Source organism: Podarcis muralis, chromosome Z (assembly GCF_964188315.1).
Source record: "Podarcis muralis chromosome Z, rPodMur119.hap1.1, whole genome shotgun sequence".
NCBI lineage: Eukaryota > Metazoa > Chordata > Lepidosauria > Squamata > Lacertidae > Podarcis > Podarcis muralis.
The window spans coordinates 1,727,075-1,751,199 of NC_135673.1; the positions used below are offsets into that span (position 1 = coordinate 1,727,075).

The 24,125-nt window shown below is 45.8% G+C and overlaps 1 protein-coding gene across 14 annotated transcripts in view; it reads left to right on the top strand.

Annotated features, from left to right (window-relative positions):
• The window catches only part of DENND1A (DENN domain containing 1A), a 271,090-nt gene that overhangs the window by 218,814 nt on the left and 28,151 nt on the right, over positions 1-24,125 (top strand). For 8 of the 14 annotated variants that reach the window (XM_028716002.2, XM_077922279.1, XM_077922276.1 and 5 more), the window contains 2 exons: positions 8,708-8,839; positions 19,185-19,241. The exons of 1 other annotated variant lie outside the window; for it this stretch is intronic. In XM_028716002.2, coding sequence (XP_028571835.2) covers positions 8,708-8,839; positions 19,185-19,241 — 189 coding nt within the window. The remainder of the gene's footprint in view (positions 1-8,707; positions 8,840-19,184; positions 19,242-24,125) is intronic. 5 more of the 14 variants (XM_028715997.2, XM_028715999.2, XM_028716001.2 and 2 more) reach the window with 1 other exon arrangement.

The following is a 24,125-nucleotide window of genomic DNA, read 5'->3' on the forward strand; positions in this document are numbered from 1 at the left end:
GGCAGCCCCTTGCTCACGCGGAAACCATGGAACTGTTCCTTTCTTCTTCCTTCCTTCCTTTCTCTTCTGTGAGAGAAGTCGAGAATCCCTGGCGCTGTATCAGTTGTTGCAGATTTATTGCACACATGCACAAAAAGTTCTGTGTGGCAACGGTAGGCAAGTCTTGTGTGGATGGCGTGGGTTGCACACGCATCTGTTTAACGTCCATGCAGCAGTGTATGTACACTCTTGATGGCTCTTACAGGTCAGTTTCTGTATGCCATTTTCTATGTGGAAAACAGTTTCCATGCAAAACTGGCAATGGGTAAAGCATTCTTTCTCCTGCCAACCTAGCAGTTCCAAAGCACATCAAAGTGCAAGTAGATAAATAGGTACCGCTCTGGTGGGAAGGTAAACGGCGTTTCCGTGCGCTGCTCTGGTTCGCCAGAAGCGGCTTAGTCTTGCTGGCCACATGACCCGGAAGCTGTACGCCGGCTCCCTCGGCCTATAGAGCGGGATGAGCGGTGCAATCCCAGAGTCCGTCATGACTGAACCTAATGGTCAGGGGTCCCTTTACCTTTAAAGCATTCTTTAGAAGCTGTGCTGGCATCCTACAACCAAGTGTGATTGTGTCTTTAATATTAGACAGACACCATGTCTGGTGCCATTTTGCTGCCTATGGAAGGAACATTTGGCTGGGCCTGTTGATAGATCCATCAGCCCAGCCTGAGCTGTTTTTCCATTTGGCATCTGCAGATCCTGCCTTTGGATTCCTTCACTAATGACAGTCTTCACTTTTGTAAGTGAAATTCTGCCTGTGTGCAAGAGAGAGAGAGAGAGACAGACAGACAGACCAGGGTGGGAGCCTCCCTCCCCAGCTCCCAAGACTGGGCTGGTGTTCCCCCGTCTCCTGGCCGATTTAATTTGAGGCTGCCGTGAAACTGACCTCGCTACCCCCTGCATATTTTCCAGCATTAACATGAAAAGTGTCCCAGCTTTGGCAAGGAAGAACCAAACCTTAAGCCTCACCTTTACGATCTTGGTTGCCAAATAAGGAGTGGCTTTTCTGTACGACAATGGGAGGAATTTTAAAATGCGCTGAAGACAGGAAAGCGGCTTTCTCTGACTGTGCATAGCAATGATGACCTCTCAAATATAATCAAGAGCCTGCTTTTGCCCTTGGTCTGCTCCATCTCTGGGTTTGAATTGCAAATGGGTAATGCTGGGTTGACCTCTGGAGAGGTCAGGCTGGTGTATGTAAGGTCCTCCTCTAATATGATCGCAGAGATTGAATGGAGCTCCCTTCCCATACCACCTCCGTTTGTGGTCTGGGGTTTTAAAAGCATCTGCAATCATTTCCACTGCCTCCTTATGAATGAGAGCAAAAGATTGTTAACAGAGAAAAAGCATGGCAGCTTCATTTCATGCCCAGGGACATTTTTTAAAAATAAAATAAAAGTAAAGGCAGCCTTTCTTGCCCCATTTCACAAATGGAAGAAGGTGGTCCATGTCAAGCTATCATCTTACTCTGTCTCTTTTGAAACCCGGCTCCGTAGAATTGGGCAGCGCAAGGGAAGAGCCAGGAGGAGGGAGGAGGGCACTGTTTTCTGGCCCTGCAAATGGTGAAAGGAAGGCATCAGTGGCCAGCTGCAAATGAGGCTGCTAGTTTATTTGCTAGTTCCAACAGAAGCCTTGTCCTTCAACCCCTTGTACGTTGCGGTGCCTTTGAGACGCACCATTTCCAGGGGCCTATAATGCCGCAGTACGAGGGGGGTGGAAGCTTGTTCTGTGTTAGACCGTCGTCTTGATGAGCCAAAGATTTTTAGCCCTAAAATGGATGTTCTTTGGGGAAAGTGTGCCTGCATGGATGGGCAGAGAGCAGTTCCTTTTCCTTCACATCTGAGCATAATACGTAATATACCTGGGTTGGGGGGAGATGAGGAGTCTGGTCTGTGCAAAACTTCTTACTGTCCTGGAATATGAAAGGAAGAGAGGCTCAAACCTCCAGAATCAAGGATCTGGCAGAGACCCACAGAGTCAGAGGGAGCTCACTGGGTCACTGCTTCAGGTGCCCACACCACCCCGGGGAGATGGGAATATTTACTGGTAACTTGGCCTTCACCAAAGGTCCCAAGGCACGTTGCAGCACAATAAAACAATAAAATACAATAGACAGTAGACAATTCAAATAACAACCAACCAATAACACAATAAGCAGAACAAAAACAATATATAACAATTTGCTTTAGAAATTCCTTGGGTGGCCAATCATTTTGATTATTGTTTTGTATTGCTTTTAATGGTTTTTGTATTGCTATGCACCTCCCTGGTGTATTGATAAATAAATAAATAAAGATAAAGCATTGCACATTCTCAAAACCCTTGATAAAAAGTTACGTATTTGTGTGCTTTCTGAAAATCCCCAGTGTGGGTGCCCATCAACGCCTGTTTCCTTCGGCGTTCCAGAGAGAGGCTTCCCTCCAGAGGACCTTTGTAGGCATCTGGTCCATTGCTGTATTGTCCAAGTATTTGGGAAGTTGGTCTTGAATGTTCAGCTTAACTTGACATGTCAGAGCAAATATTTCTTGTAGGACCAGTGGGTTGTATCAAACCAAGTTCTAATAAGAGTAGGCATACTGGAATGAATGCACATAAGTCGGTTGAAATTGAGAGGAACTCAAAATCTTTTTTGTAAACTGCTTTGAGGTTTTTCCCTACAGTATATAAGTTTTATGAAATAAATAAATAACTGTGCCCATTGATTTCAATGGGTATACTCTGAGTAGAACTAGCATATGTTTTGAGAGAGTGAATCACCGCCCAAGTGAATGCTTCTCCAGTGCTGTCTGGAATAAGCTTCGGTGGATGAAAACTTAGTCACCTGAGCTGTTCTTTTTCGTGCTGCCACAAACTAATGCAGCTACTTCTGTGCCCTCTTCTCCTTTTCGGTGGCGCCTTTTCTTTGTCCTCTTCTGAACAGTTTCAGAACACTATCTCCTGTGTTGTAATGCTCATGCATACATCTCAGTCGATTTGCAGGACACACAACTAGAAGACACAGCTGGATACCCGTCTTACATGTTCTTGATGCGACTTTTCAAAGCCTGCTTAGGATCTCCAGTTGCTTTGTTCCTTGTAACTCTTCTGTGGATGAAGGGCATCTCTCTGTGTTACCTGAGCAATGGAATTGCCAAAGGAGACATATGTCTGTCCCTACCCCTTCAAAATGGAAAACCCGCCAGGACTTGTCAAGTTGAAATGAGAAGAGGTCATGGAGGTTGGTGAACCTTCACTTCTTCACCTGGGCCCTTACCTTGCAGCGCCACTCTGTGTAAAAATAGCTCAAGAGGTTTGCAAAAGGACCTCACAGAATTCTTCACCTTCTCTCACCAGGCATTTGTTTTGCCTTCTGTGCTTGTGTACTCTTGAAATCCACCTGAGAAACTACACCATTACAAGGGCTGTTCTCCTCCACCTGTCAAGGTGTTCCAGCAATGGCATTGACCTCTTTTTTTCTGACTTGTTTTGCTCATTTCTGCCAGATATGGTCTCAGTCTCTTTGACAAAGTTGTGTCTCTTACATCCATGGCTCCTGCCCCCTGATGTCCACTTTGTTGTGTTCTACAAAGACAAGAGGGTATTGTACCATTCATACAAAGTTTCTGTCTAGGGGCTTCTCTTTAACAAGTTTTTAATTTCCGCTGCCACCCTTCCTGCCTGCCTTGATGGACTGTGGCTCCACCAGCTGGGTCTGAAAAGTCCTCTTGTTTTTCTGTCTGGAGCAGACAAAGCTCTTCATAAGGTCCATCTATCCTTTGTCTTGTTTGACCTGAGTGTGTTAGGTCATCCTGTGTCCAAAAGAATCATTTCTAATTGGCTATCAGCTTACATGTCTCATTATAGTGTTTGAGCAAGAGTAGAACTTGAGGGGGCATGTCAAAGGTCACTCCATCAAAGCAGCTGGCTTCGGGGTCATGTGTGCGTTCAGTGCTCTCTCTATATTTACCAAGCACTGTTTCCTTGACATTGTTGCAAAGGGGTTTAAAACTGAGGATCACCAGGCTGCAGGCTTTCTTCCTCAACTGATTGTCCCAAGCTTTCAGTCTTCTCTGATCTTCTAGGAGCTCCTGCCTCCCTGTCTCTGCAAAGACTGCCCCTCAATCTTGCTTCGTCTCAACATGTTTTCATTACATGGCATGCATGCGCACACACTCACCTAACCATGAACTCAAGTCACTAGTTTAGTTCAATTTTCTTAAAGGCCAAAAGGTGTTGGCTTGTCAGTTCCCACTGTTCCTTACTAGCAATCGATTAAAGACTACTTAAAAATATTATCAGCTGTCCCGCTTTTAACTAATGGATTGATTCGTTACATTTAAATATATTTGCACATTGCAAAGCTTCAATGAAACATGATTTATGGTTGGTTTCGTTTGTTTGTCTGTTTCTTATGGTCAGTCCTGAAAGCAAGAGCTGTAATTACCTTCCTGAATATTCTTTGTTAAATCAAATGTAAGCTTGTGGATTCGTCCCTGCTTTGATGAAGCACCAGCTCCAAAATTACTCACAAAATCAGCAAGGGAGGGGCCATAGCTCACTGGGAGACCAAGCTTGCTGAAGGTCTTGGATATGAGCACCGCCAGCATCTCCACGAAGAAGGATCCTTGTGCAGGTGGTGAGAGGGACCCTTCCCTGCTTGGGACCCTGGAGAGTCACTGCTGGTCAAGGGTAGACAATACTGGGTTCACCTGTCAGTGTTGTGGGAGACTCTGGGTCTAGAAGGCACTTTGACATGGCATTTAGTTAGCTTTGGGTACAGCTTACTTAACTTTAAGAGTTTTCAAAAATCAAACTTGACATTTGCATGTGCACAAGGGAAAGGAGCCAGTGAACCAGTGTGGCCTGCAACAACTTACTGTAACAAATTGCATTATTGTAAGGAAGTTGGTGCACAGTCAACAAAGTGCCCCACAAGGAGACAGAAGCCGGGGGGGGGGGGGCTGTTCATCATAGTAGAGGTCTTTCTGTAGCCAACAGAGATCTATTGCTGGCCACTGAGTGTTTAAAATATCCACCAGGGGATGCTCAGATGGGTTGGATTCAGTTCAAGCACTGGTTCTCCAAGGGCAAACATCCACAACAGGGCTTGACGTTCCTGACCTGGCCATTCTCAGGCTCCCATAACATGTCAACTGCAGTTTCAAGGGGCCTCAATAGCAAGCCCTCGACTCCCCCCCCCCACATGATTTTATTTTATTTTCCAAAGGTACACAATATTCAATTAGCAATAACAACACAAAATAATAATATACATAAATAAATAACCAGAAACAAAGACAAAAAACAAATCATACACCCATGTGGATTCCCTGCCCCAATACTCATCATCTCTTAATCTTTAGATTCTTACTAACATTGCGTCTTTTGGTCATCCTTAATGGATGCGGGTGGCACTGTGGGTAAAACCTCAGCGACTAGGACTTGCTGATCGAAAGGTCGGCGGTTCGAATCCCCGCGGCGGGGTGCGCTCCCGTTGCTCGGTCCCAGCGCCTGCCAACCTAGCAGTTCGAAAGGACTCCCGGGTGCAAGTAGATAAATAGGGACCGCTTACCAGCGGGAAGGTAAACGGCGTTCCGTGTGCTGCGCTGGCTCGCCAGAGTAGCTTCGTCACACTGGCCACGTGACCCGGAAGTGTCTCCGGACAGCACTGGCTCCCGGCCTCTAGAGTGAGATGGGCGCACAACCCTAGAGTCTGTCAAGACTGGCCCGTACGGGCAGGGGTACCTTTACCTTTTAATATCCTTAATATATTACCTTTTTCTAGTTCTACTTTACAAACTTAGTCTATACATGCCAACATATTATCCTTAGAATATGTTTCTTCATGTAATCCTCAAAGCATTGCCATTCTGACCTTAAATTCTGATTAGTCTGATGCCTTATGGGTGCTGTCAACTTCGCTAACTCTATGAATTCGCTTAAATTACATATCCAATCTTCCTTTGTGGGGATAACATTTCCTTTCCAGTTCCTTGCAAGTAGTAGTCTGGCTGCGGCTATGGCATACAAGAATAATTCTTTCTTATCTTGTGGGATGCCCTTTCCTAAGATATCCAATAGGTACGCTTCTGGTTTTTTCTCTATAGAAATTTTTAACATATTTTACGTCATTGTAGATGCACCCCCAGAATCTTTTAGCTTTTTTGCAGCCCCACCATGCCTGGATCATAGCCCCCTCCACCTCTTCACACCTCCAGCATAGATTAGATTTTAACTTACATATTTTGGCAAGTTTGGAGGGTGCCATATACCACCTATAAAACATTTTCATTTTGTTCTCTTTTATGGAATAGCTGGCGGTAAATTTTATACCCAACTTCAAAAGTCTTTCCCAGTGTTCTGTCTGTATTACATGGCCGATGTCTTGGGCCCATTAGACCATTACTTCTTTTATTTCTTTGTCTTTTAGTTCCCATTCTAGTATCAAATCATAAGTTTTGGATAATAATTCCTTGTTGTTTTTTAATCATACTTTTTGTAATTTGGATTCTTCTTTTCCTAATTTTTTTATCCGAATTGAAAACATTATTTAATTGATGAAATTGGAGCCAGTTGGTAAGATAGTGTCTTATCTCCTCAAATGATTTTAACTTTAATTGTCCTTGATCTTCTCTTAATAATTGAGTATATGTTGCCCAATTACTTTCAATATTTAATTTTTTTACTGCGAACGGCTCTAGCAGGGACAGCCACCATGGTGCATATGGCTCTAGTGGTGGTTGGTATCTAGTTCATACCTTATACAAAGCATTTCTAAGAATATGGTTGGTAAACCCTCTGTGGACTTTTACTTTATTGCAAGCCCTCAACTTCTGTGCCTCTTCTTGAACTATCTAAAATTAACTGCTGGTAGATACTACAAAATGGTCCTCCTTGTTTCCTCTTGCTTTTCCTCACAGGTAACAACCAACTTCTGCACCAGTATTAAAATAAATTTGATTAGCTTTTCCAATTCTACAATATCCTTTTTGCCGTGAGGTGACCAGAACTGTACACAGAGTGGCTGGGGCAACCCTGTCAGATGGGTGGAGTAATACTACTACCACTACTACTACTACTACTACTACTACTACTCCAGATGTGGTCACACCAGACATTTATATAATGGCTCTATGATATTGGCAGTTTTATCTTCAATTCATTTCCTAACGATCCCTAGCATGGAATTAGCTTTGTTCACACAGAGCCACTTCCTCAATCTTTCCACTATGACCCCAAGGTCTCACTCCTGGTCTGTCACCTCCAGTTCAGACGCAATGAGCACATATGTGAAATTCAGGGTTTTTTTTGCTCCAACGTCCCTCACTTTGCACTTGTTTTCATTGAATTGAATTTGCCATTTTCCTGCCCACTCACTCAGTTTGCAGAGGTACATTACAATATTTATGTTTTAACAACTCTGAACAATTTAGTGTTATTAGAAAACTTAGCTCACTCTCTAGATCACAGGTCCCAATACCAGTCCTTAGGGGACTCCACTCTCTACTGTTCTCCATTTGCAGAACTTTCCATTTTTTTCCTACTCTTTGCTTCCTGCCTCTTAACCACAAGAGGACCTCTCCTCTTATTCCGTGGCTCTTAAGCTTACTAAGGAGTCTTTGGTGAAGTACTTTGTCAAAAGCTTTTTGAAAGTCCAGGTACACAATGTCAACGACCTCTGTCTATATTGTTATATGTTGGGAGGTGTGAGATTCCAGGGGTTCCAGGTGCCTCGCTGGGGTTTGTGTTTCCTTTGGACATGAGACACAGCGGAGACTGTGGTGTCTTTAGGATATATGGCTTATTTACATAAGCCTGCGATGAGGGGCTCACAGCATTAACTCTCCAAGAGGTTTCTTCTCCCACGGCCACAGCTTTGGATGCTATCAGAAATCAGCCATGGCTCTCTGGCCCTCTGCTGCAGCTTACTGCGTTTAACAGACTGCAACCTTTTCCCTTCAGCTGACATCAAGGCCAACTGCATTCCTAAACTCTTAACTCTACTCTCCTTACCTCTCTGCCCTCTGGCATACAGCCACTCCTCTGTGTCCCTTAATGGTTCCTCACCTTCCCTTTTGTTCTCTTCTAATGGCCCCTCTGTCAGGTGATCTCTTGAGCACAGGAAGCCAGGCTGGCTTGATTTTAACATGTTAAATCCAGTGTCTAGCACCCAGGACTTAGAAGGGAGGGTCCAGGAATTAGAAAGGGTGTTCAAGGCACCCCACAAGCTCTTAACAATATGCTCTCAAAGAATTCCAATAGGTTTGTGAGACAGGACTTTCCCTTGCAGACGCCAGCCTGGCTCTGCTCCAGCAGGTCTTGTTATTCCATATGCTTTGTTTTGGATTGTGCAATGGTTTGTCTTTGGTGGAACGTCTTTATGTGTCTGATTAATTTTATGTATTTATTTAGGGCCACTTCAGCCAAAGTTGGAATTTGGGGGATATTTTGTTATTCTGTGTCATGTGTGTTGAGTTTTTATATAACTTGTGAAAGAACAAAAGTGTGGCAGTGGCTTATATGCTAATTGGTTTCTTTTATCTATGCTTTTTTGTTGTTGTTGTTGCTGTTGTCATTCCTAACATCAAAACTTGTTTAGTCAGTTTTATCCCCGAGTCCTTCCTTTTTGCCCCTCGCCCTTAATCAAGAGTGTTCCTGGCCATGCAATTCACCATTTCCTACCATACAGGACGTTGCAGAGAACGGCTGCTCCACTGTGCCAGAAAACTCCCTGCCATGGACAACTCCTTCCCCACTGGCTGAACAAAGAGATCCCAGACTCCACGAGGACAGAAGGCCAATCACTGTGCACTTTGGGCAGGTACGTGGGGGAGGTCGGAATTATTTGAAGTGCATGATTCAAACGCCTTGGCTTCCTTTTTGCTTTCTCTGTAGGAAGGTGCACACACAGACTCATATTGGTCCCTGGGAAGCCAAGCACTTCTGGGTCATGTGCAGCCCCAAAATCTGTTGGATCATGGGCAATCCATGGTGTGTGAAAGGGTTATTGCGTGTGCACAAAAACAGACTTTGCACATCGCTACAAAGACACCTGGATTTGGAGCTGTGCAGCGTCTTCTGCTTCGCACAAGTGGCTTGCTTTAAAGTTGGAAGTGGCAGCTGACTCAGATCTGAAGCCCTCACAAGGCTTGCATGCCATGCCCCTGCCTGGGTTTCTCTTGCTCATACTTCTGAGGATCTCTTGCCATGTGTTAACCTGAAAAGGGGAAGCATCCTGCCGGTTCCATCGCGGAGGCGACAGCTTTTTCCTTCCCTGTGACTCCGTTTAAGGTGTCTTCTGTTATCTAGCCCAATTATTAGTGTCAGCAGCGAGCGGCTTATTATAATAAGCACTTCGGCACACTTTGAACAGAAAAAGCAATGAACTGTGGTTGGAAAATCAATTAATGGTTCTTTAATAGCATATTTCTGTATTGACTCCGGTGCTCTGTAGGCTGGTTATTTTTATTATGGCCCTGGCAATATATTTGTGAAACTTAGCCAGGATTGGAGTGGCTAATAATTAGAAAAACGTATACAAAACTACTGAGATCAACTTTCCAGCTTTCGCCTTAGCGGGGGTGGGGGTGGTGGGAGAGAAGTGTGATGGGTTCACTTTTTGTTGTCACAAGATTTGTTGGCCCCAGTTTTAATTTTAATCTAATCTTCCCTACTAGTCTGTGAAGTTTAAATATTAAAGGGCAGGTGTGAATTAATACCTGATTTCTCCAAGTGTCCATGTGACGGTAGGTATAATTATACTGAATACTGAAATAGCACTATTATTTTTAAACACTTTAATGCTTTTTAAACAAGAGTAGTGTTGGATGCCACATTAAGGCACCAAATGTTTTCATTTAAATGCACACACAGGTTTGAAAACTCATGTCTCCTTATGCATAAGACGCAATCATTCACTGGTGTATCTTTATAATGGCTGCTTTTATGCAAACCTGACTCACTCTCTAACATACACACCTGGAGAGAGACATGTATCTTTGGAACAGGGCTTCAGAGCCTCCTAACGAAATTTCTGTATTTGCCCAGCTATTGGAGTATCTTTCTCTGCGTGAGTGAATGGGTTTGAGATCAGTTGCTCTTGTGTTGCAGGAATGTACATCTCCCTTCCACTTTGTTTATCAATACAGGTTTGCTTCGTTTGCTTTCTTACACTTATTTCCTTCCTTCTGCCATAGAACCCAAGGCAGCAAACATGTAGTTCCCAGGCAGTCACCCCTTTCAGGCACTGACCAGGCTCAGACATGCTTAGCTTCAGAAGATGGTGGTGGCCTCATGTGTCTTCCAGGGGACCCTGAGAGCTTTTGGGCTGGTGCTCCAGCAGCTCCTTTTTTATTCTAACAAACAGCAATGTCCCTCTTCTCCATTCATCATTAGAAGACAACTACTTTTCAAAAATCACCAAGCAAAGTCACTTTGTGTCTGGGATATTGCACACAAAGGATTTACATGGGGAGCAGAAAATCTGTGTGCTGCCGCTGTTACCAGGGTGGGTTAATAAGGCAGAAGGAGATTGTTCCAAAATGATGTAGTTTTTACAGTAACTCTCCACTCCCACTTTCTTTGCCTTTGTTTGTTCCGCTGGTTTGGGTCTCTCAAGAGAAACACATTAACGACCGTCCTTACATTGCAGACGCCACATTCTGCCAAACCTCTGCCCACATTTATAGCTTGGTGATAATTCGGATTAAAAGCTGTCAAAGCATTTTTCCTGAGAAGGGATGGGTTTTAGTGTGGAGATGTGAGTAGAAACCCCAGTATTATTATTGTATTAAGTTTAATGTTGCGTTTTAAGTGCCTCATACAGATAATTAAAAAGGAGTGAAAATCCAGGTGAAGTTGGAGTGGTTTGCACATTCCCAGAACGAGAGGAAGATGTGAAAGAGGGGTGTTCGCTTCCTCAGTTATTCCTTGTCACCCATGTCTGTTCTCATCATGGCATCCTTTATTCAGAAAATGCGTTCATGTTGGTGAGGGTCAAGCACCTCCTCCCCAATCTTCTTATTATTTGTTATTCTTATAAACCACCTCTTCCTCCAGAGGAGCTCGAGGTGGGGCACATGGTGCTTCCCCTCCTGGTTTTACCCTTGGAACAGCATCCCTGTGAGTCAAGCTGGGCTGAGAGACAAGGACTGGCCCAAGACCACCCAGAGAACTTCAGTGGCCAAGCGGGGATTCAAACCCTGGTCTCCCAAGTCCTGTTCCAACACACTTCACTACAACACCACACTGGCTGCGTTACATATCAGTAGCGCAGGCTGGCTTGCTGTGGCTGTGGCAGCTCCTCAGCCCACCAGCCCCAGCAAGACGCCTTAATTGAGATGTGCTGTCAGAGTGACAAACACATTTGCATACAGTCTATTTATTTTTCTGGGAGACGTCTGCTGGCTGCTGTGGGTTGAAATCCTTAATCAGCTTGCTGAAAGTGAGCCGGCAGCTCGGCTCTCCCTGTCCTACGCCGCCACCAAGCAAGCGGGCCTTTTCTTCATTAAGTGACAGATTAGCTGAAGGGGAGGAGGGACAGGGCTGGCGAGCCAACGGCAACATTTAATTTTAACTCATTAGGGCTTGCCTGGCTGTAGCTGGCAGCAGCTGGTGGTGTGCGTCTTGTGCCCCGCGTGGTCCTTGTCATCACTCTGCTGGCAAAGGGGCCCAAGTGCAGCTTAGATGACCAGGCAGCTTCATGGCGACCTGGGCTACGTCTTGCTCTCTCCAGCTGGAGGCTTTCTTCTGTGTGCCATGGGAGCATTTCCGGCTCTGCAGTTGTTTCGCAGCAGCCTGGGAAAACAAGGTCACCACAGCATTACTCTTCCCGCAAAAAGCAGGGCAGGCTGTTTGGGAGTGGAATGGGATGCCTCAGAAGGTGGCGGATGTTTTGGAAAAGAGGTCGGGTGGCCATCTGCCTGAGATTCTTTAGGTGTGATTCCTGCATTTCCATGGGTTAGGCTACATTACCTCTGAGGGATCTCTTCAAACCCTGCAATTCTATTGATTCTAAGCTAGCTAAGCCCCTATCTTGAGAATTGCAGCCATTAGGCTGTGTGGAGAGAACCCTGTTTGCTGCCTTTGCTCAGTTCCGGAGCTTGAAATCTTGCTCTTTTTGGGAGTGGGGACGGCTGCAGTTCCTGTCGCTTTGCACCATGTGGCTAAGGGACAAGGTAGGGAATTGGTGGTATTTAGAATCTTTTGAGTGTGTTAAATCCGAAGCAGCCAAACCTGCAATGTTCCCTTGCCTGTTTATGGAGCTTTGAGTTCAAGATCAAGGAGCTAGAAGAGCTGCGTGTGTCTAGACCAGTTCTTAATTTCCATTATTGCTCAAGTTGCAACCTTTAGCTGGCGGTTCTGACTTCCATACCCTGGTCTCTTGACCACTGCAGGAAGTGTCCCTAGAGGGATGCCGTACAGAATGAAGCATGAAACGGTTTCACAGCTGGGCCACTCTGCGGCTGGGTCATAACTGGCTGAGGGGAGGAAAAGTCATCTGCTTCCATTTTGATTTTTTTCTACTTTTGAAGCTGTTTGTCAAACAATTTTCCTTCTCCAGTGTAATAGTACACATGCGTACTGCTCAGTCCTTATCCCCCATTGAGCGGGAGAGAAAGGATGTAATCCCTACAGGAACCCCTCCAGTTACATGGCAAAAATGCATCTGAAAGTGAAATCTTGCTGCAGAATGTGCTAAAGAGGAGCCCATCATGACATGTTTGGTGCAAACCTGTGAAGCTCCACCAAGACTCTGCCACAGAAATGAGGGGGAGGAGAAGTTTTTGCCATCAGTCGCACTCTTGTTACAGCCTTAAGCCATGCCTGTGATATGCCTGACCCATCGGGAAGCCTAAGGAAGATGTACCTGGATTCTCAGTGGAAGCCTTGCTCTTCCGGAGAGTACAGGAAGCGGTGCTTATCCCTCTTCCCCTGAACAGTTCACTCACTTGAAGAAAGTACAGCCTTGGGAGGGACAGAGCTCTGCAGGCTATTGCCTCCTTGTGTGTAGGCTTCTCTGCAGTTCTCAGCTGGTAGCCTGTTGCTTTGAGAAGATTGGGAGGTTAGGGGAATGAGGAGGGAAACAAGGAAGGACAGCCAGATACATTTGCAAAATGCAAAACATGGTCATTGAGGCCAGTATTGAGCGGTAGAGCGAGGCTCACTTGACCCCAGCCAAGTTGCTTTCCTTATGCACACACGCATAACACAGTGGAACAGTGAGCATCACAGCAATCTTCTGCCTCTAGTAAATTGGGCAGACGGTTGGCTTGCTGATGGGTCTCTGCCCAAACCCCTCTGAACTTCCATACTCTTGTGCTAACACAACCAAGAGCTCAGCAAGCTGGCATGTTTCCGCAATGATAGTTTTATATATATATGACTCCATCTGCAGGAGAGGAGAGACTGTTCTGTTCCTCCCCAGATAATCAAGCTCATGTCTGTTGGTATTCATCTTAAATCAGCTGGTCTGCCTTGGGTTTTGTAGACGTGTGTTCCAGCATTGAGCCCGGCAACCAGCAGCTCCCCATGAGAAGCTGCAAGAATGACCAGTTTTAAAAAGAAGAAAAGGCGAGGAAGTTTAAAAACCTGGTGTGGCTTTTTGTCTTTTGCTTAATGCACAATTGGTGAATTTTCCTTGTTTTAAATGAGAAATATATGCAGTTAGCTCTCTGCTGACAGTGTCCTTGAGGATTTGACAGTGAAATTTTCCAGCATTTGCTCTTCGTTAGGATCCTGGCGGTGTCTAACAAGGCAGCCGAACTGCTGGTACCTTCGACTCCTGTTTGTTCTCCGAGGGCTTGGGGGCTGCTGCAGTAAGCACATCGACCGGGGCTGATCATTACAAGGGCGTACGCCACCATGAATAAAAATGTCACACATACTCCCCCCGTCTCACAGCAGTACAAAATGTCAGCCCTGTCAAACACACATTGCAGGGAGCTCTGAGCAGTCGGTACAAATTGGAAAGCCGAATATTCCCCCGGCTTCCTGATATTCTTCATTTGAAGCAGAAGAAAAACAGTTGTTAACCTATTAGCTGTGTGATTTTAAACTCTGCTGAAGCCAGAGATGGACAGGTTTTCTGGGCACGCTGGGCTGAATGTCTTCCAGGTTTTGAGGAGCTGACCTCTCTCTCCTTGTTGTTTTTTTGTCTTTGAGGGGAGCCCACAATGACTTTCTTGTGGACGTCTGCTGGTTCTTGGTGGCATTTCAACTGTCACGCTTCAGGAACTTGGAAAGACTTTCTGAGCAATTTCCCCCTCTTGTCCCCTCCCCCACCCTGCCAAAAATGAATTGAGCTCATGCTCTAGACAAGCGTCTGGGAAACAGTTTGCTTGTTTGTTGGTTGCATTTATATCCCACCTTTTTCTCTAAGGAGCTCAAAGTGGCGCCCGTGGTTTTCCCCATCCTCTTTGACTCTCCACAGCAGCCCTGTGAGGTGGGCTAGGCTGGGATATGCAGTCCCTTGCCCAGGGTCACCCGGTGACCTTCATGGTAGTGGGGGGGGGGGATTTGACTCCTGGTCTCTTCCAGCTTCTAGCCCAGAACTCTTAACCTTATGCAGCAGTGTATATTGAAGGAGCAGAAGCCACAGCAATGCTTTTAATTAAGGAATCAGTATTTACTCATTTTCATTATTTATATGCTGCTCACTAACTCTTTTTTCTGGGTGGCTTAGAACAATAAAACATACAGATCATCAATCAATAAAAAAGCAACATGAAATTTCAGTAGCAGCAAATAAAACCGTATAATAATGTGTGCAACGCCACTAAAAGTTGCTGGAAAGGGAGTACAGGGAAGGTGCCAGGCAAACTTCCCTGGGGAGAGCATTCCATGTCTGGGGAGGCCACCACTGGAAAGTTGGACTTTCAGGCTGATTCTGTAAGACTGCCCCAAAGGCATTGGCATTCTAAATAAATAAGTAAATTCCAACCACAACAGCAAGACCTTTAGGAGGCTGCTGGGCCTTGGTAAGCAAGGAGGTCATGATCTAAGCTGGGCTTGGGGGGCGGGGGACGTGGGGATCCGTGGGAGGCAGAAATAAAGCCGCACAGTGCATCCCTACAGTGTGCTTTTATATCCCATCGGCCATGACTTGGAATCCAGCCAATTCACTGTTTTGACTTTGCCTTTTGTTCGGAATCTGACATATGTCACAAACCCAGACTCTTCCGTGGCTTTCGGGGGGGGGGGGTATCCAATTTGTGGTTCTGATGGGAAGGTCTTGCCCATCTGCTTTGGAGGTGTGCGCTGCTGGCTTGGAACTGTACAGCTGGGACCAGGCACAGGTTTTATCACTACCTGACGGATGACAACTTTTGGTGATACCTGTATTACCTAAAATAGGATGCTTTTCCTCTCATCTTTTCACCACTTTTAAATTTCAAATAGGAAGCAGCAGCATGAGGTTATCCAAAAAAGGATGTTTCCACTTGAGAGAAGTGGAAAAGTAAGAAATCTGTGGACGGCTTAAAACATGAATGATATGTGCTGCCTTCCATTGTTTTTCAATATTTGCTTTTGAGAACATAAGAAGAGCCCTGCTGGGTCTGAATAATAATAATAATAATAATAATAATAATAATAATAATAATAATAATAATAATTATTATTATTATTATTATTATTATTATTATTTATTTATTTATACTCATCTGGATTTCCCCAGCCACTCTGGGCGGCTTCCAACAGAAGGTTAAAAATACGTTAAAACATCAGTTATTAAAAACTTCCCTAAACAGGGCTGCCTTCAGGTGTCTTCCAAAAGTCAGATAGTTGTTTATTTCCTTGACATCTGATGGGAGGGAATTCCACAGGGCGGGCGCCACCACTGAGAAGGCCCTCTGCCTGTTTCCCTGTAGTTAGGTGAAAGGCCTAACTGGTTCAACATCCTGTTTCCCATATTGTCACGCAGATGCCTCCCACTGCCTGCCCCCGTCCCCCAGAAACAGTACTTCTGTCTTGTTGGGATTTAACCTCAATCTGTTAACCACCATCCACCCAAGTGTTGAGAGAGAAGGGAAAAACCTCTGTTTTCTGTTTTCTCCACAGTTTATACGTTATTTTATGGAACCCTGTTAGTCACTGTTATTCTGCACTAGGAAGCCCCAACCATTGTCCTCAAAGTTGCCGTTGATGGGCGGGCGGAAGCCCTCCACTGGTAATAATAATAATAATAATAATAATAATAATAATAATAATAATAATAATAATAATTTTTATTTATACCCCGCCCTACCCAGCCAAGGCTCAGGGCGGCTAACAATCAATAATAAAAATGAGTTGAATGAATGCAACTTAAAAACAAGATTAAAATACAACATTAAAACATTAAAACAATTAAAACGCAGCCTCATCACAGGAGGAGAAAGGAAAAATAAAGAGGGGGAGGGAATCCAATTGACTCCAAGCCAAAGGCCAGGTGGAACAACTCTGTCTTACAGGCCCTGCGGAAAGAAATCAGATCCCGCAGGGCCCTGGTCTCATGAGGCAGAGCGTTCCACCAGGCCGGGGCCAGTGCTGAAAAGGCCCTGGCTCTGGTTGGGGCTAATCTGACTTCCTTAGATTTATTCACTGGTAGCAGTGAATAAAGCAGGAGCTGTCTGGAGAAGACCCCCACCCATCACTTCAGGAGAGCTCGGAGAACTCTGCTGTGTTTCTTATCTATTGTGCAGGTTACAAACATGGTAGCATACGGTGGGTTGTCCTTTGCTGATACAGGGTAGTGATGAGGAACATGTGGCTCTCCAGATGTTTCTGGACTCCAGCTCCTGTTGAGGACGCTGTCTGGGGCTGATGAGAGTTGGAGTCCCAGCGTTTTCTCTGGAACCCCAGGCGAGCTCTTCTTTTTACAAGAAAAGAGGGTAGGAAGCCAACATCCTATCTGGGGCTTTTCGAGATCAAAGGCAGTGTCTTCGGACCCTGGAGAAGTGGTGTGAAATCCACACCATCATCATCTCTGGGCTCAGGCCAAGGCTCCTGCCCAATGCCCTCACAGCGGGCGCATGAAGAGTGCACCGAGGCAGCCGTCAGGAGAGCCGGGAAGCATCCCGCCCCACCTCCCTTGCGGAGACCCCACTCCCTGTTCCTTTGACAAGAGGCCTGTGACAGTAATTTAGCTGCCTTCAGCAGCACCAGCCTGGACATCCACAGCCTCATCTATGTAGCACAGGTAATTAGGCTGATGTTCCACCACAGCTTCCACTTCTGACCTTTTGGAAACAATGTGTTTTGCTGCATCAACAAATTAGCTGCAAATCGGATGCTGGTTTTAGTAAATATAATTTTCACGTCCTTTGAATATGTGTTTGCAGTATGACGGGGGGGGGGGGCTCCTGAACGTGAAAAGAGAAAGCACCGTGGGAGTGGGTGGGTGGGTGTCGGACTCACTCGCTCACCTTCCCTCTGCTCCCCCTTTTTACTTGTCTTGCCAGGAAAACGAGGGCCTTCCTCACAGGCCACCTCCATTCCAGCAGTGGCCGTGACTGGAATGTTTCAAATGCGGGGAGAATGAGATGCATCCCCTGTGGCCAGTCCTACATGTAGGCAGGAGGGGGAAATATCCCATGCAGTTGCATCGTGCAAATGGGAGTTTGGTGCTGAGTATCACAGTCCGTGCCCAGAGGATCTCTGGTCTTCATAATTTTAAAAAGCAAGCTTCTAGCCCTTAACTTTTCATAGAGGCTGGAGAACTGCAGAATTCCACAGGGGCTGTCGGGAGCAGCTCTTTGCATTTCCTCATGACAAAGGCGGGGGGGGGGGGAGAGAGAAAATCCCATCAGTTTTCCTTGGAACTACTGCAATGCGCTCTACGTGGGGCTACCTTTGAAGGTGACCCGGAAACTACAACTAATCCAGAATGCGGCAGCTAGACTGGTGACTGGGTGCGGCCGCCGAGACCATATAACACCGGTCTTGAAAGACCTACATTGGCTCCCAGTAAGTTTCCGAGCACAATTCAAAGTGTTGGTGCTGACCTTTAAAGCCCTAAACGGCCTTGGTCCAGTATATCTGAAGGAGCGTCTCCACCCCCATCGTTCTGCCCGGACACTGAGGTCCAGCTCCGAGGGCCTTCTGGCGGTTCCCTCACTACGAGAGGTCAAGTTACAGGGAACCAGGCAGAGGGCCTTCTCGGTAGTGGCGCCCGTCCTGTGGAACGCCCTCCCATCAGATGTCAAAGCGATAAACAACTACCTGACATTCAGAAGACATCTGAAGGCAGCCCTGTTCAGGGAAGTTTTTAATATGTGACATTTTAGTGTATTTTTTATCTTTGTTGGAAGCCGCCCAGAGTGGCTGGGGAAACCCAGCCAGATGGGCGGGGTACAAATAATAAATTATTATTATTATTATTATTATTGGAGTACAGCATTTTTGGTTTCGCTAACCGTTCTACAGACCCCTGCATGGAGCAGAGCACAGGGGTGCAATGAAGGTTTTAGTATTTCTGCTCCTTTATAGAGCTGGCTTCCCCAACCTGGTGCCCTCCAGCTGTTTTGGACTGCAATTGGGGCTGATGGAAGCTAAACAAAGCTGGGTGGCACCAGGTTGGGCAAGGTCGTAATAAAGACGCAGCCAGATTCTCCACATTTCAAGGCTGAAATGACGTTCTAAATGACGTTCACAGTGGCTGCAGTGCTGTATTTTGGCCTGTGTATGTGTTATAAATCTTAAAAGATATAATATAACCCATGGTTTTCCCAGAATGTAAGAGCAGCTCTACTGGGTCAGTCCGGTCTAGTCCCCTGCTTCCTCCAGTGTCCAACTGGATGCCTCCTCTGAGAAACAAGCAGGGCAGAAGGGCAACAGCCCTCCCCTGATGCCTCTCTCCATACCCCCTCCAAACAGCTGGTATTCAGATAGACTGCCTCTGAGCAAGGATGTTCCATTGAGGAGTCACATTCAGTATCCATTGATAGACCACCGCCACTGCCTCCGTGACTTTGTCTAATCCCCCCAAAGGGCTCCTGAAATGGACTAGAGATGGTTCTCCACCCCATTTACTCACACCTGCCCTGTAGTGGTGTTAGACCTGTCAGCTGCAAAAAGCTAGGGGGTGCATCTCAAGGAGGCCTTAAGGCACTGCGTATTTAGCATGCAGCAATGTTAAGTGTGCTTTGTATTTGCTGATGACTGAAGTTTCCGCTTTGATGCCACAGCTAAGCACCCGACCAGCAAGACCACCTCCTCCCAAGATCCACCGCTCCTCCAGGCCCGTGAGTAGCTGGCCGTTCTTCCTCTCTGCTGCCACCTTTAACCCTGCGCTCTCCATCGTCTTACTAAATCCTGCTTGGTGGGCCTTGCCAAGCCCAAAAGGGAACCGCTGCCCTTTCATTGGTAGACTTAAGTCTAAAGGTCTTCCTTTTGCTCTGCTTGTCTTCAGCAGGGTCTCTGCTGCTCTTGTGACACCTTTCTCTCATTTTCAGTTCCTCTAGGCTCCACATGCAGTTTTAGCTAGTGAGCTTTTGAAGACTTGCATCGGCCTCTAAATTTGGACCCTGGGTTTGCAAACATCCTCAGCACTCTGGATCTGTGCCCTCCATGTGTTCTGGAAGAAAACAAAAGCAGTCATAGAATCACAGAAATGTAGACTTGCTAAATGAAGATCAGGTTAATTTTTCCTTTCAGTAATCAGCATATAACTGGAAACAAGTAGCTTTTCAAGCAGAGGACCTTGCAGTGTACTGTCATTCGGTACAGGATCTACATTGAGGAAATGCTGGTCCCCTTTTAGCAGCATTTCATTCTCCTTCACATGTCCACATTGCCAGATACCTGCAAAGATGTGGCATTGATTCTAGGACTCTTCCTCCTTGCCCAAAGAAGGAGGTTGGTGCCTTGTGTGGAAGAGGGGTTAGCATGTTGGACTTGGGATGGGTGAGAACACATCCCTGGTCAGCAGTGAAGTTCAGTAAGCTAAAAAGGATCCTGTGTTGGGCAAGATCTGCCCCCCAGCCCCCCCTGGCCCTGACAAACGCCATTCCAGCAGATGACGCCATTGCTCCTGCTGTGAAAAACGCGCCTTGACTGCCCACCCCAAAATCCCTGCGCCACAGTTGGTGTCATTCAGGCTGCTCTCCTTGCAGTCTTTGGATTTTTGTCCTGGCAACCCTCATTTTACCAGAGAACCCTGTTTTCTTTAATCCGATTTCTTCCATGAAAGTGAGATCAAAGAAACCAAGGGCAAGTTTCCAAACTGTCTTGCTAAAACTGAATAAGGGAATTTTGCTGCTGCTGCTGCTGCTGCTGCTTCAGATTCCTGCTCCTGTTGGTTGGCAGCCAGGTCGGGTGTGCCAGTTGCTCTAAACTTCCAGTGCATGTTTTCTGAGTTTAGTTCCGGTCGTGCATGTCTTTGCAGTGGGTGTTCAGCTCGGCACATCATTGTTATGGATTTATGCATTGATAATTTCCCTTCCTACATGTGTCAAAGGTGGTGCTGATTGCTTCTGCCTCTGTTGTTCAGAGCCCTTGATGCCGGAGACCCTTGAGGATTTGTTGAGATTCATTACCTAGGAAATAAACTTTCTCTGTGTGTTTTATCACCCTATAGCTAAAAGCTTTGGGTCATGTCCCCCTTGTTCTCCTCCCAGCAGGCCCTTGCAGCAAGAGTTTACAAAGACAAAATGCTGCTGAGCAACCTTGCTCCAAGCTGGCTGGTCTTGACATCAAAGCCCATTTTGCCAAGGGTGTTTGATCTCTCAGCTGCAATGCCTTAGTTGTCCTCTGAGATATTGTCACCCATCTGTGTGCCAAACATGGTGGATTAGAGGGTTGGGAGTTAACCGCAGAAGGTGCCATAATAGCTGGTTGTTCCTAGATGGGAAGCTTTTCGCAGGACATGTCGGGAGGGACATCCCTGCACAGCATTCCAATTTCTCACAACCTGGGGGAGTTTGGTTACACAGAACCAACTTGGAGGAAAACTGTTGATGCTCCCAAGTCATTCTTGGGAGCTTCACAGATGGTTTCATGCAGTCAGAGTCTCTCAGATCATGTTGCTACTCGCAGGACTCCTCTCTGCAAAAACCAAGTCATTTAGAAAGTAGTCCCAGGATCTCAGGCCCAAGCTCACAGTGGCATCTGCCTTGAAAACAGTCTGCAAAGTCTCTCCATTTCCGTGCATGTGTTTTAAAAAGTCACATTCTCCCCGGTGAAGATCATTTGCTAGAAATGTGTCAGGGATCCCTCCCTTTGAATAAATCATATGTTTCTATACCCAGGCTTGCCAGCCTGTGATCTTCCAGATATTGTCTTCCAACAATACCCATTATCCCTGACTGCTGACCATGGCTGGGACTGATGAGAATTGGAGTCCAATACCATTTGGAGGGCCACATGTCCCCCACTGTTGGCGTTAGGCTTTCAAGCTCAATGCCAGCACTGTGAATTGGACTGGTAGGAAAGCTTCGTTCTGCACCAGCTGAAGTTTCCAAATGCACAGAGCACGTTGCAGTAATCTACTTGAGCTGTGGCAGTGGCCAGATCCCATTTGCGGCACTATGGAGGTTTGTGGAGGACAAACCTAGTGCTGTGTGCTTCTTCTCATCCACCCTGCAACGCTCCTATCCAGATTCTTTGTTGCTTGGAGCACTTCATGGCAGCTGGGTTCAGGAAGTGACGTCTTCACAGAATCCACGTGGGGCAGCCTTTACTAGCCTGGTGCCCATCAGCTGCATTATGGCTTCGGTGGCTGGGGCAGATAGGAGTTATTAGTCCAAAACATCGTGAGGGAAGCCCGCGGTTGGCTGCCTCAGAATACCTCAACCTTCAGTTTCTTTTTTTTTTTTTTTTTTTTTTTTTTTTTTTTTTTTTTTAATATTTTTTTTTTTTTTTTTTTTTTAATATTTTATTAAGGATTTTCTTGTTTTACAGAAGTGTAGTGCCTCATATATATTTTTCCCCATGTAACATTTTTACAAATCCGTTTCATTTGTTGAGGCATTAGGGGGAGAAGAAAATAAAAATAAAAATAAAAAAAAGGAGAGAAAAGAGAAAGGGGGGTGGAGAGAGGGAAGATGGATAAGGGTGGGATTGGGTGGCGGTGTTTCTATTATGTTTAATGTGTGTAGAGTTTGGTGTCAGCGTGCTTGTGTTGTTCACTTGTGTTCCTTTGGTGGTGAGAGAGGTTGGGGTTGGCCTAGGGTGTGATTGTTTGCTTGTGATTGGCTGTGGTGATCTTTGTTTTCGTGTGTGAGTGAGGTGGGTGGGTGTTTTGGATCAGGTTAGCCATATTGATTTGTATGCTGTTGGTGGATTATTGTCATTGTCCTGTTGGGCTGTGTGTGTGATAAAGGGGAGCCATACCGGGGTGAAGGCATCTTCTTCTGTTTGTCCCCGTGTCAGTTTCAGTTTATTAGTTAATTTTTCTAGTAGGGCTGTTTCCCATACTATTTGATACCATTGGTCCATGCTTACTCCTGACAGGTCTCTCCAGTGTCTGGTTATGGTGTTTCTGGCTGCTGAGAGCAGGTGGGTTATGAGTTCTTTGTGGTGTAAATGGGCATTGTTGTCTTGGAAGATGTTTAGTAGGGCCAATTCTGGGGTGGTGTCTATTACTTGCTTAGTTATTTTACAAATTTCTTGTATGGCTGTTGTCCAGAATAGTTGGATTTTGGGACACTCCCACCACATGTGGAAGTATGTGCCTGTGGAGGTGCACCCTCTCCAGCATTTTGGTGAGGTTCCTGGGTGTATTAGCGCTAGTTTCCTTGGTGTTAGGTACCACCTGTAGGTGAGTTTCAGTGTGAGTTCTTTTCTTTTCGTTGATATGGATTTAAAGGGGGGTTTAGACCACATTCTGGTCCATTGAGTGGGGTTTATCTCATAGCCTATGTCATTCTCCCATTGATTTTTGATTGCGTCTAGGGGATTTGCGAGATTTTGGAGTAGTATTTTGTATATTGCGGATACCATCCCTTTACCGTTTCCCTTTGTTGTTAGGAGGAGGTTTTCGAAGGTTGTCAGGGGCCTAGTTGCTGCTGATTTTACTGTTGGGTTGTTTAAGAGGGCATGTAGTTGGTGTTGTGTTAACCAGGGCATTTGGGTGTCTTCTAGTTTGTCTTGTATTTCTTGTGTTGACAAGGGTTTGTTATTTTTATAAAAGTCTATTAGGCGATACAAGCCTTTGGTTCGCCAGGTTTTTATCTTGAGGTTTTGTGCTGCATGGTGGAATAATGGGTGGTACGCCAGGGGTATTAGTGGGGATGGGGTTGGGGATAGTTTGCCTATTTGTGTTTTCCATGCTTTGAGCATGGTCTGTGTGTACCTGTTAAGTGTTGTGGGAATTTTCTTTAGTTTGTTTGGGAGGAGTGGGTATGTTGTGGTGCAGGTGTTTTCAATTGTGTCCTTCTCTAGGTGTACCCATTGTTTTGTCTCATCTTCTAGTATATATGGGATTATATGGCGTATTTGGTTGGCGTTGTAATATGCTTCTATGTTGGGGATTCCCCATCCTCCTTCTGAGGTGGGGAGGTGCAGGTATTTGGGGCTTATTCTTGGTTTTTTATGTGAGAAGATGAAAGAGTGTAGTTTTCTCTGCCAACTGTGAAGTTGGGTTGAGGGGATCCAGATTGGGAGGGTTTGGAGTAGGTAGGTTAGTTTTGGGAGTGTGATCATTTTGATCATGGCTATTTTGTCTGAGAGAGTGAGGTTCATGTTATTCCATCTCTTTAGGTCTTTGTTAATTTGTCGCCACAGGGGCTTGTAGTTGTGGAGGTATAATTTATTGAGGTTTCTGGTTATTTGTACCCCTAGGTATCTGAACTTGGTGTGGCAAAGTTTTATTTTGGTGACCTTCGTGAGTTCTTTTTGGGTGTGAGGAGGGGTGTTGAAGCACATAGCTTCTGACTTTGTGAAATTTACCTGTAGGCCCGACACCATTGCAAATGCGTTGAGTTCTCTGATTAGGGAGGTTGCTGTGCTTATGGGGTCTGGTGTTGTGACCATTAGGTCATCTGCAAAGAGCCCTAATTTATAGGTCCTGCCTTTTATTTCCACTCCCTTGATGTCTGTGGCTGCTCGGATGCGGATTGCTAGGGGTTCCAGAGCCAGGATAAATAAGAAGGGAGACAGCGGGCATCCTTGTTTCGTGCCTCTTTGGA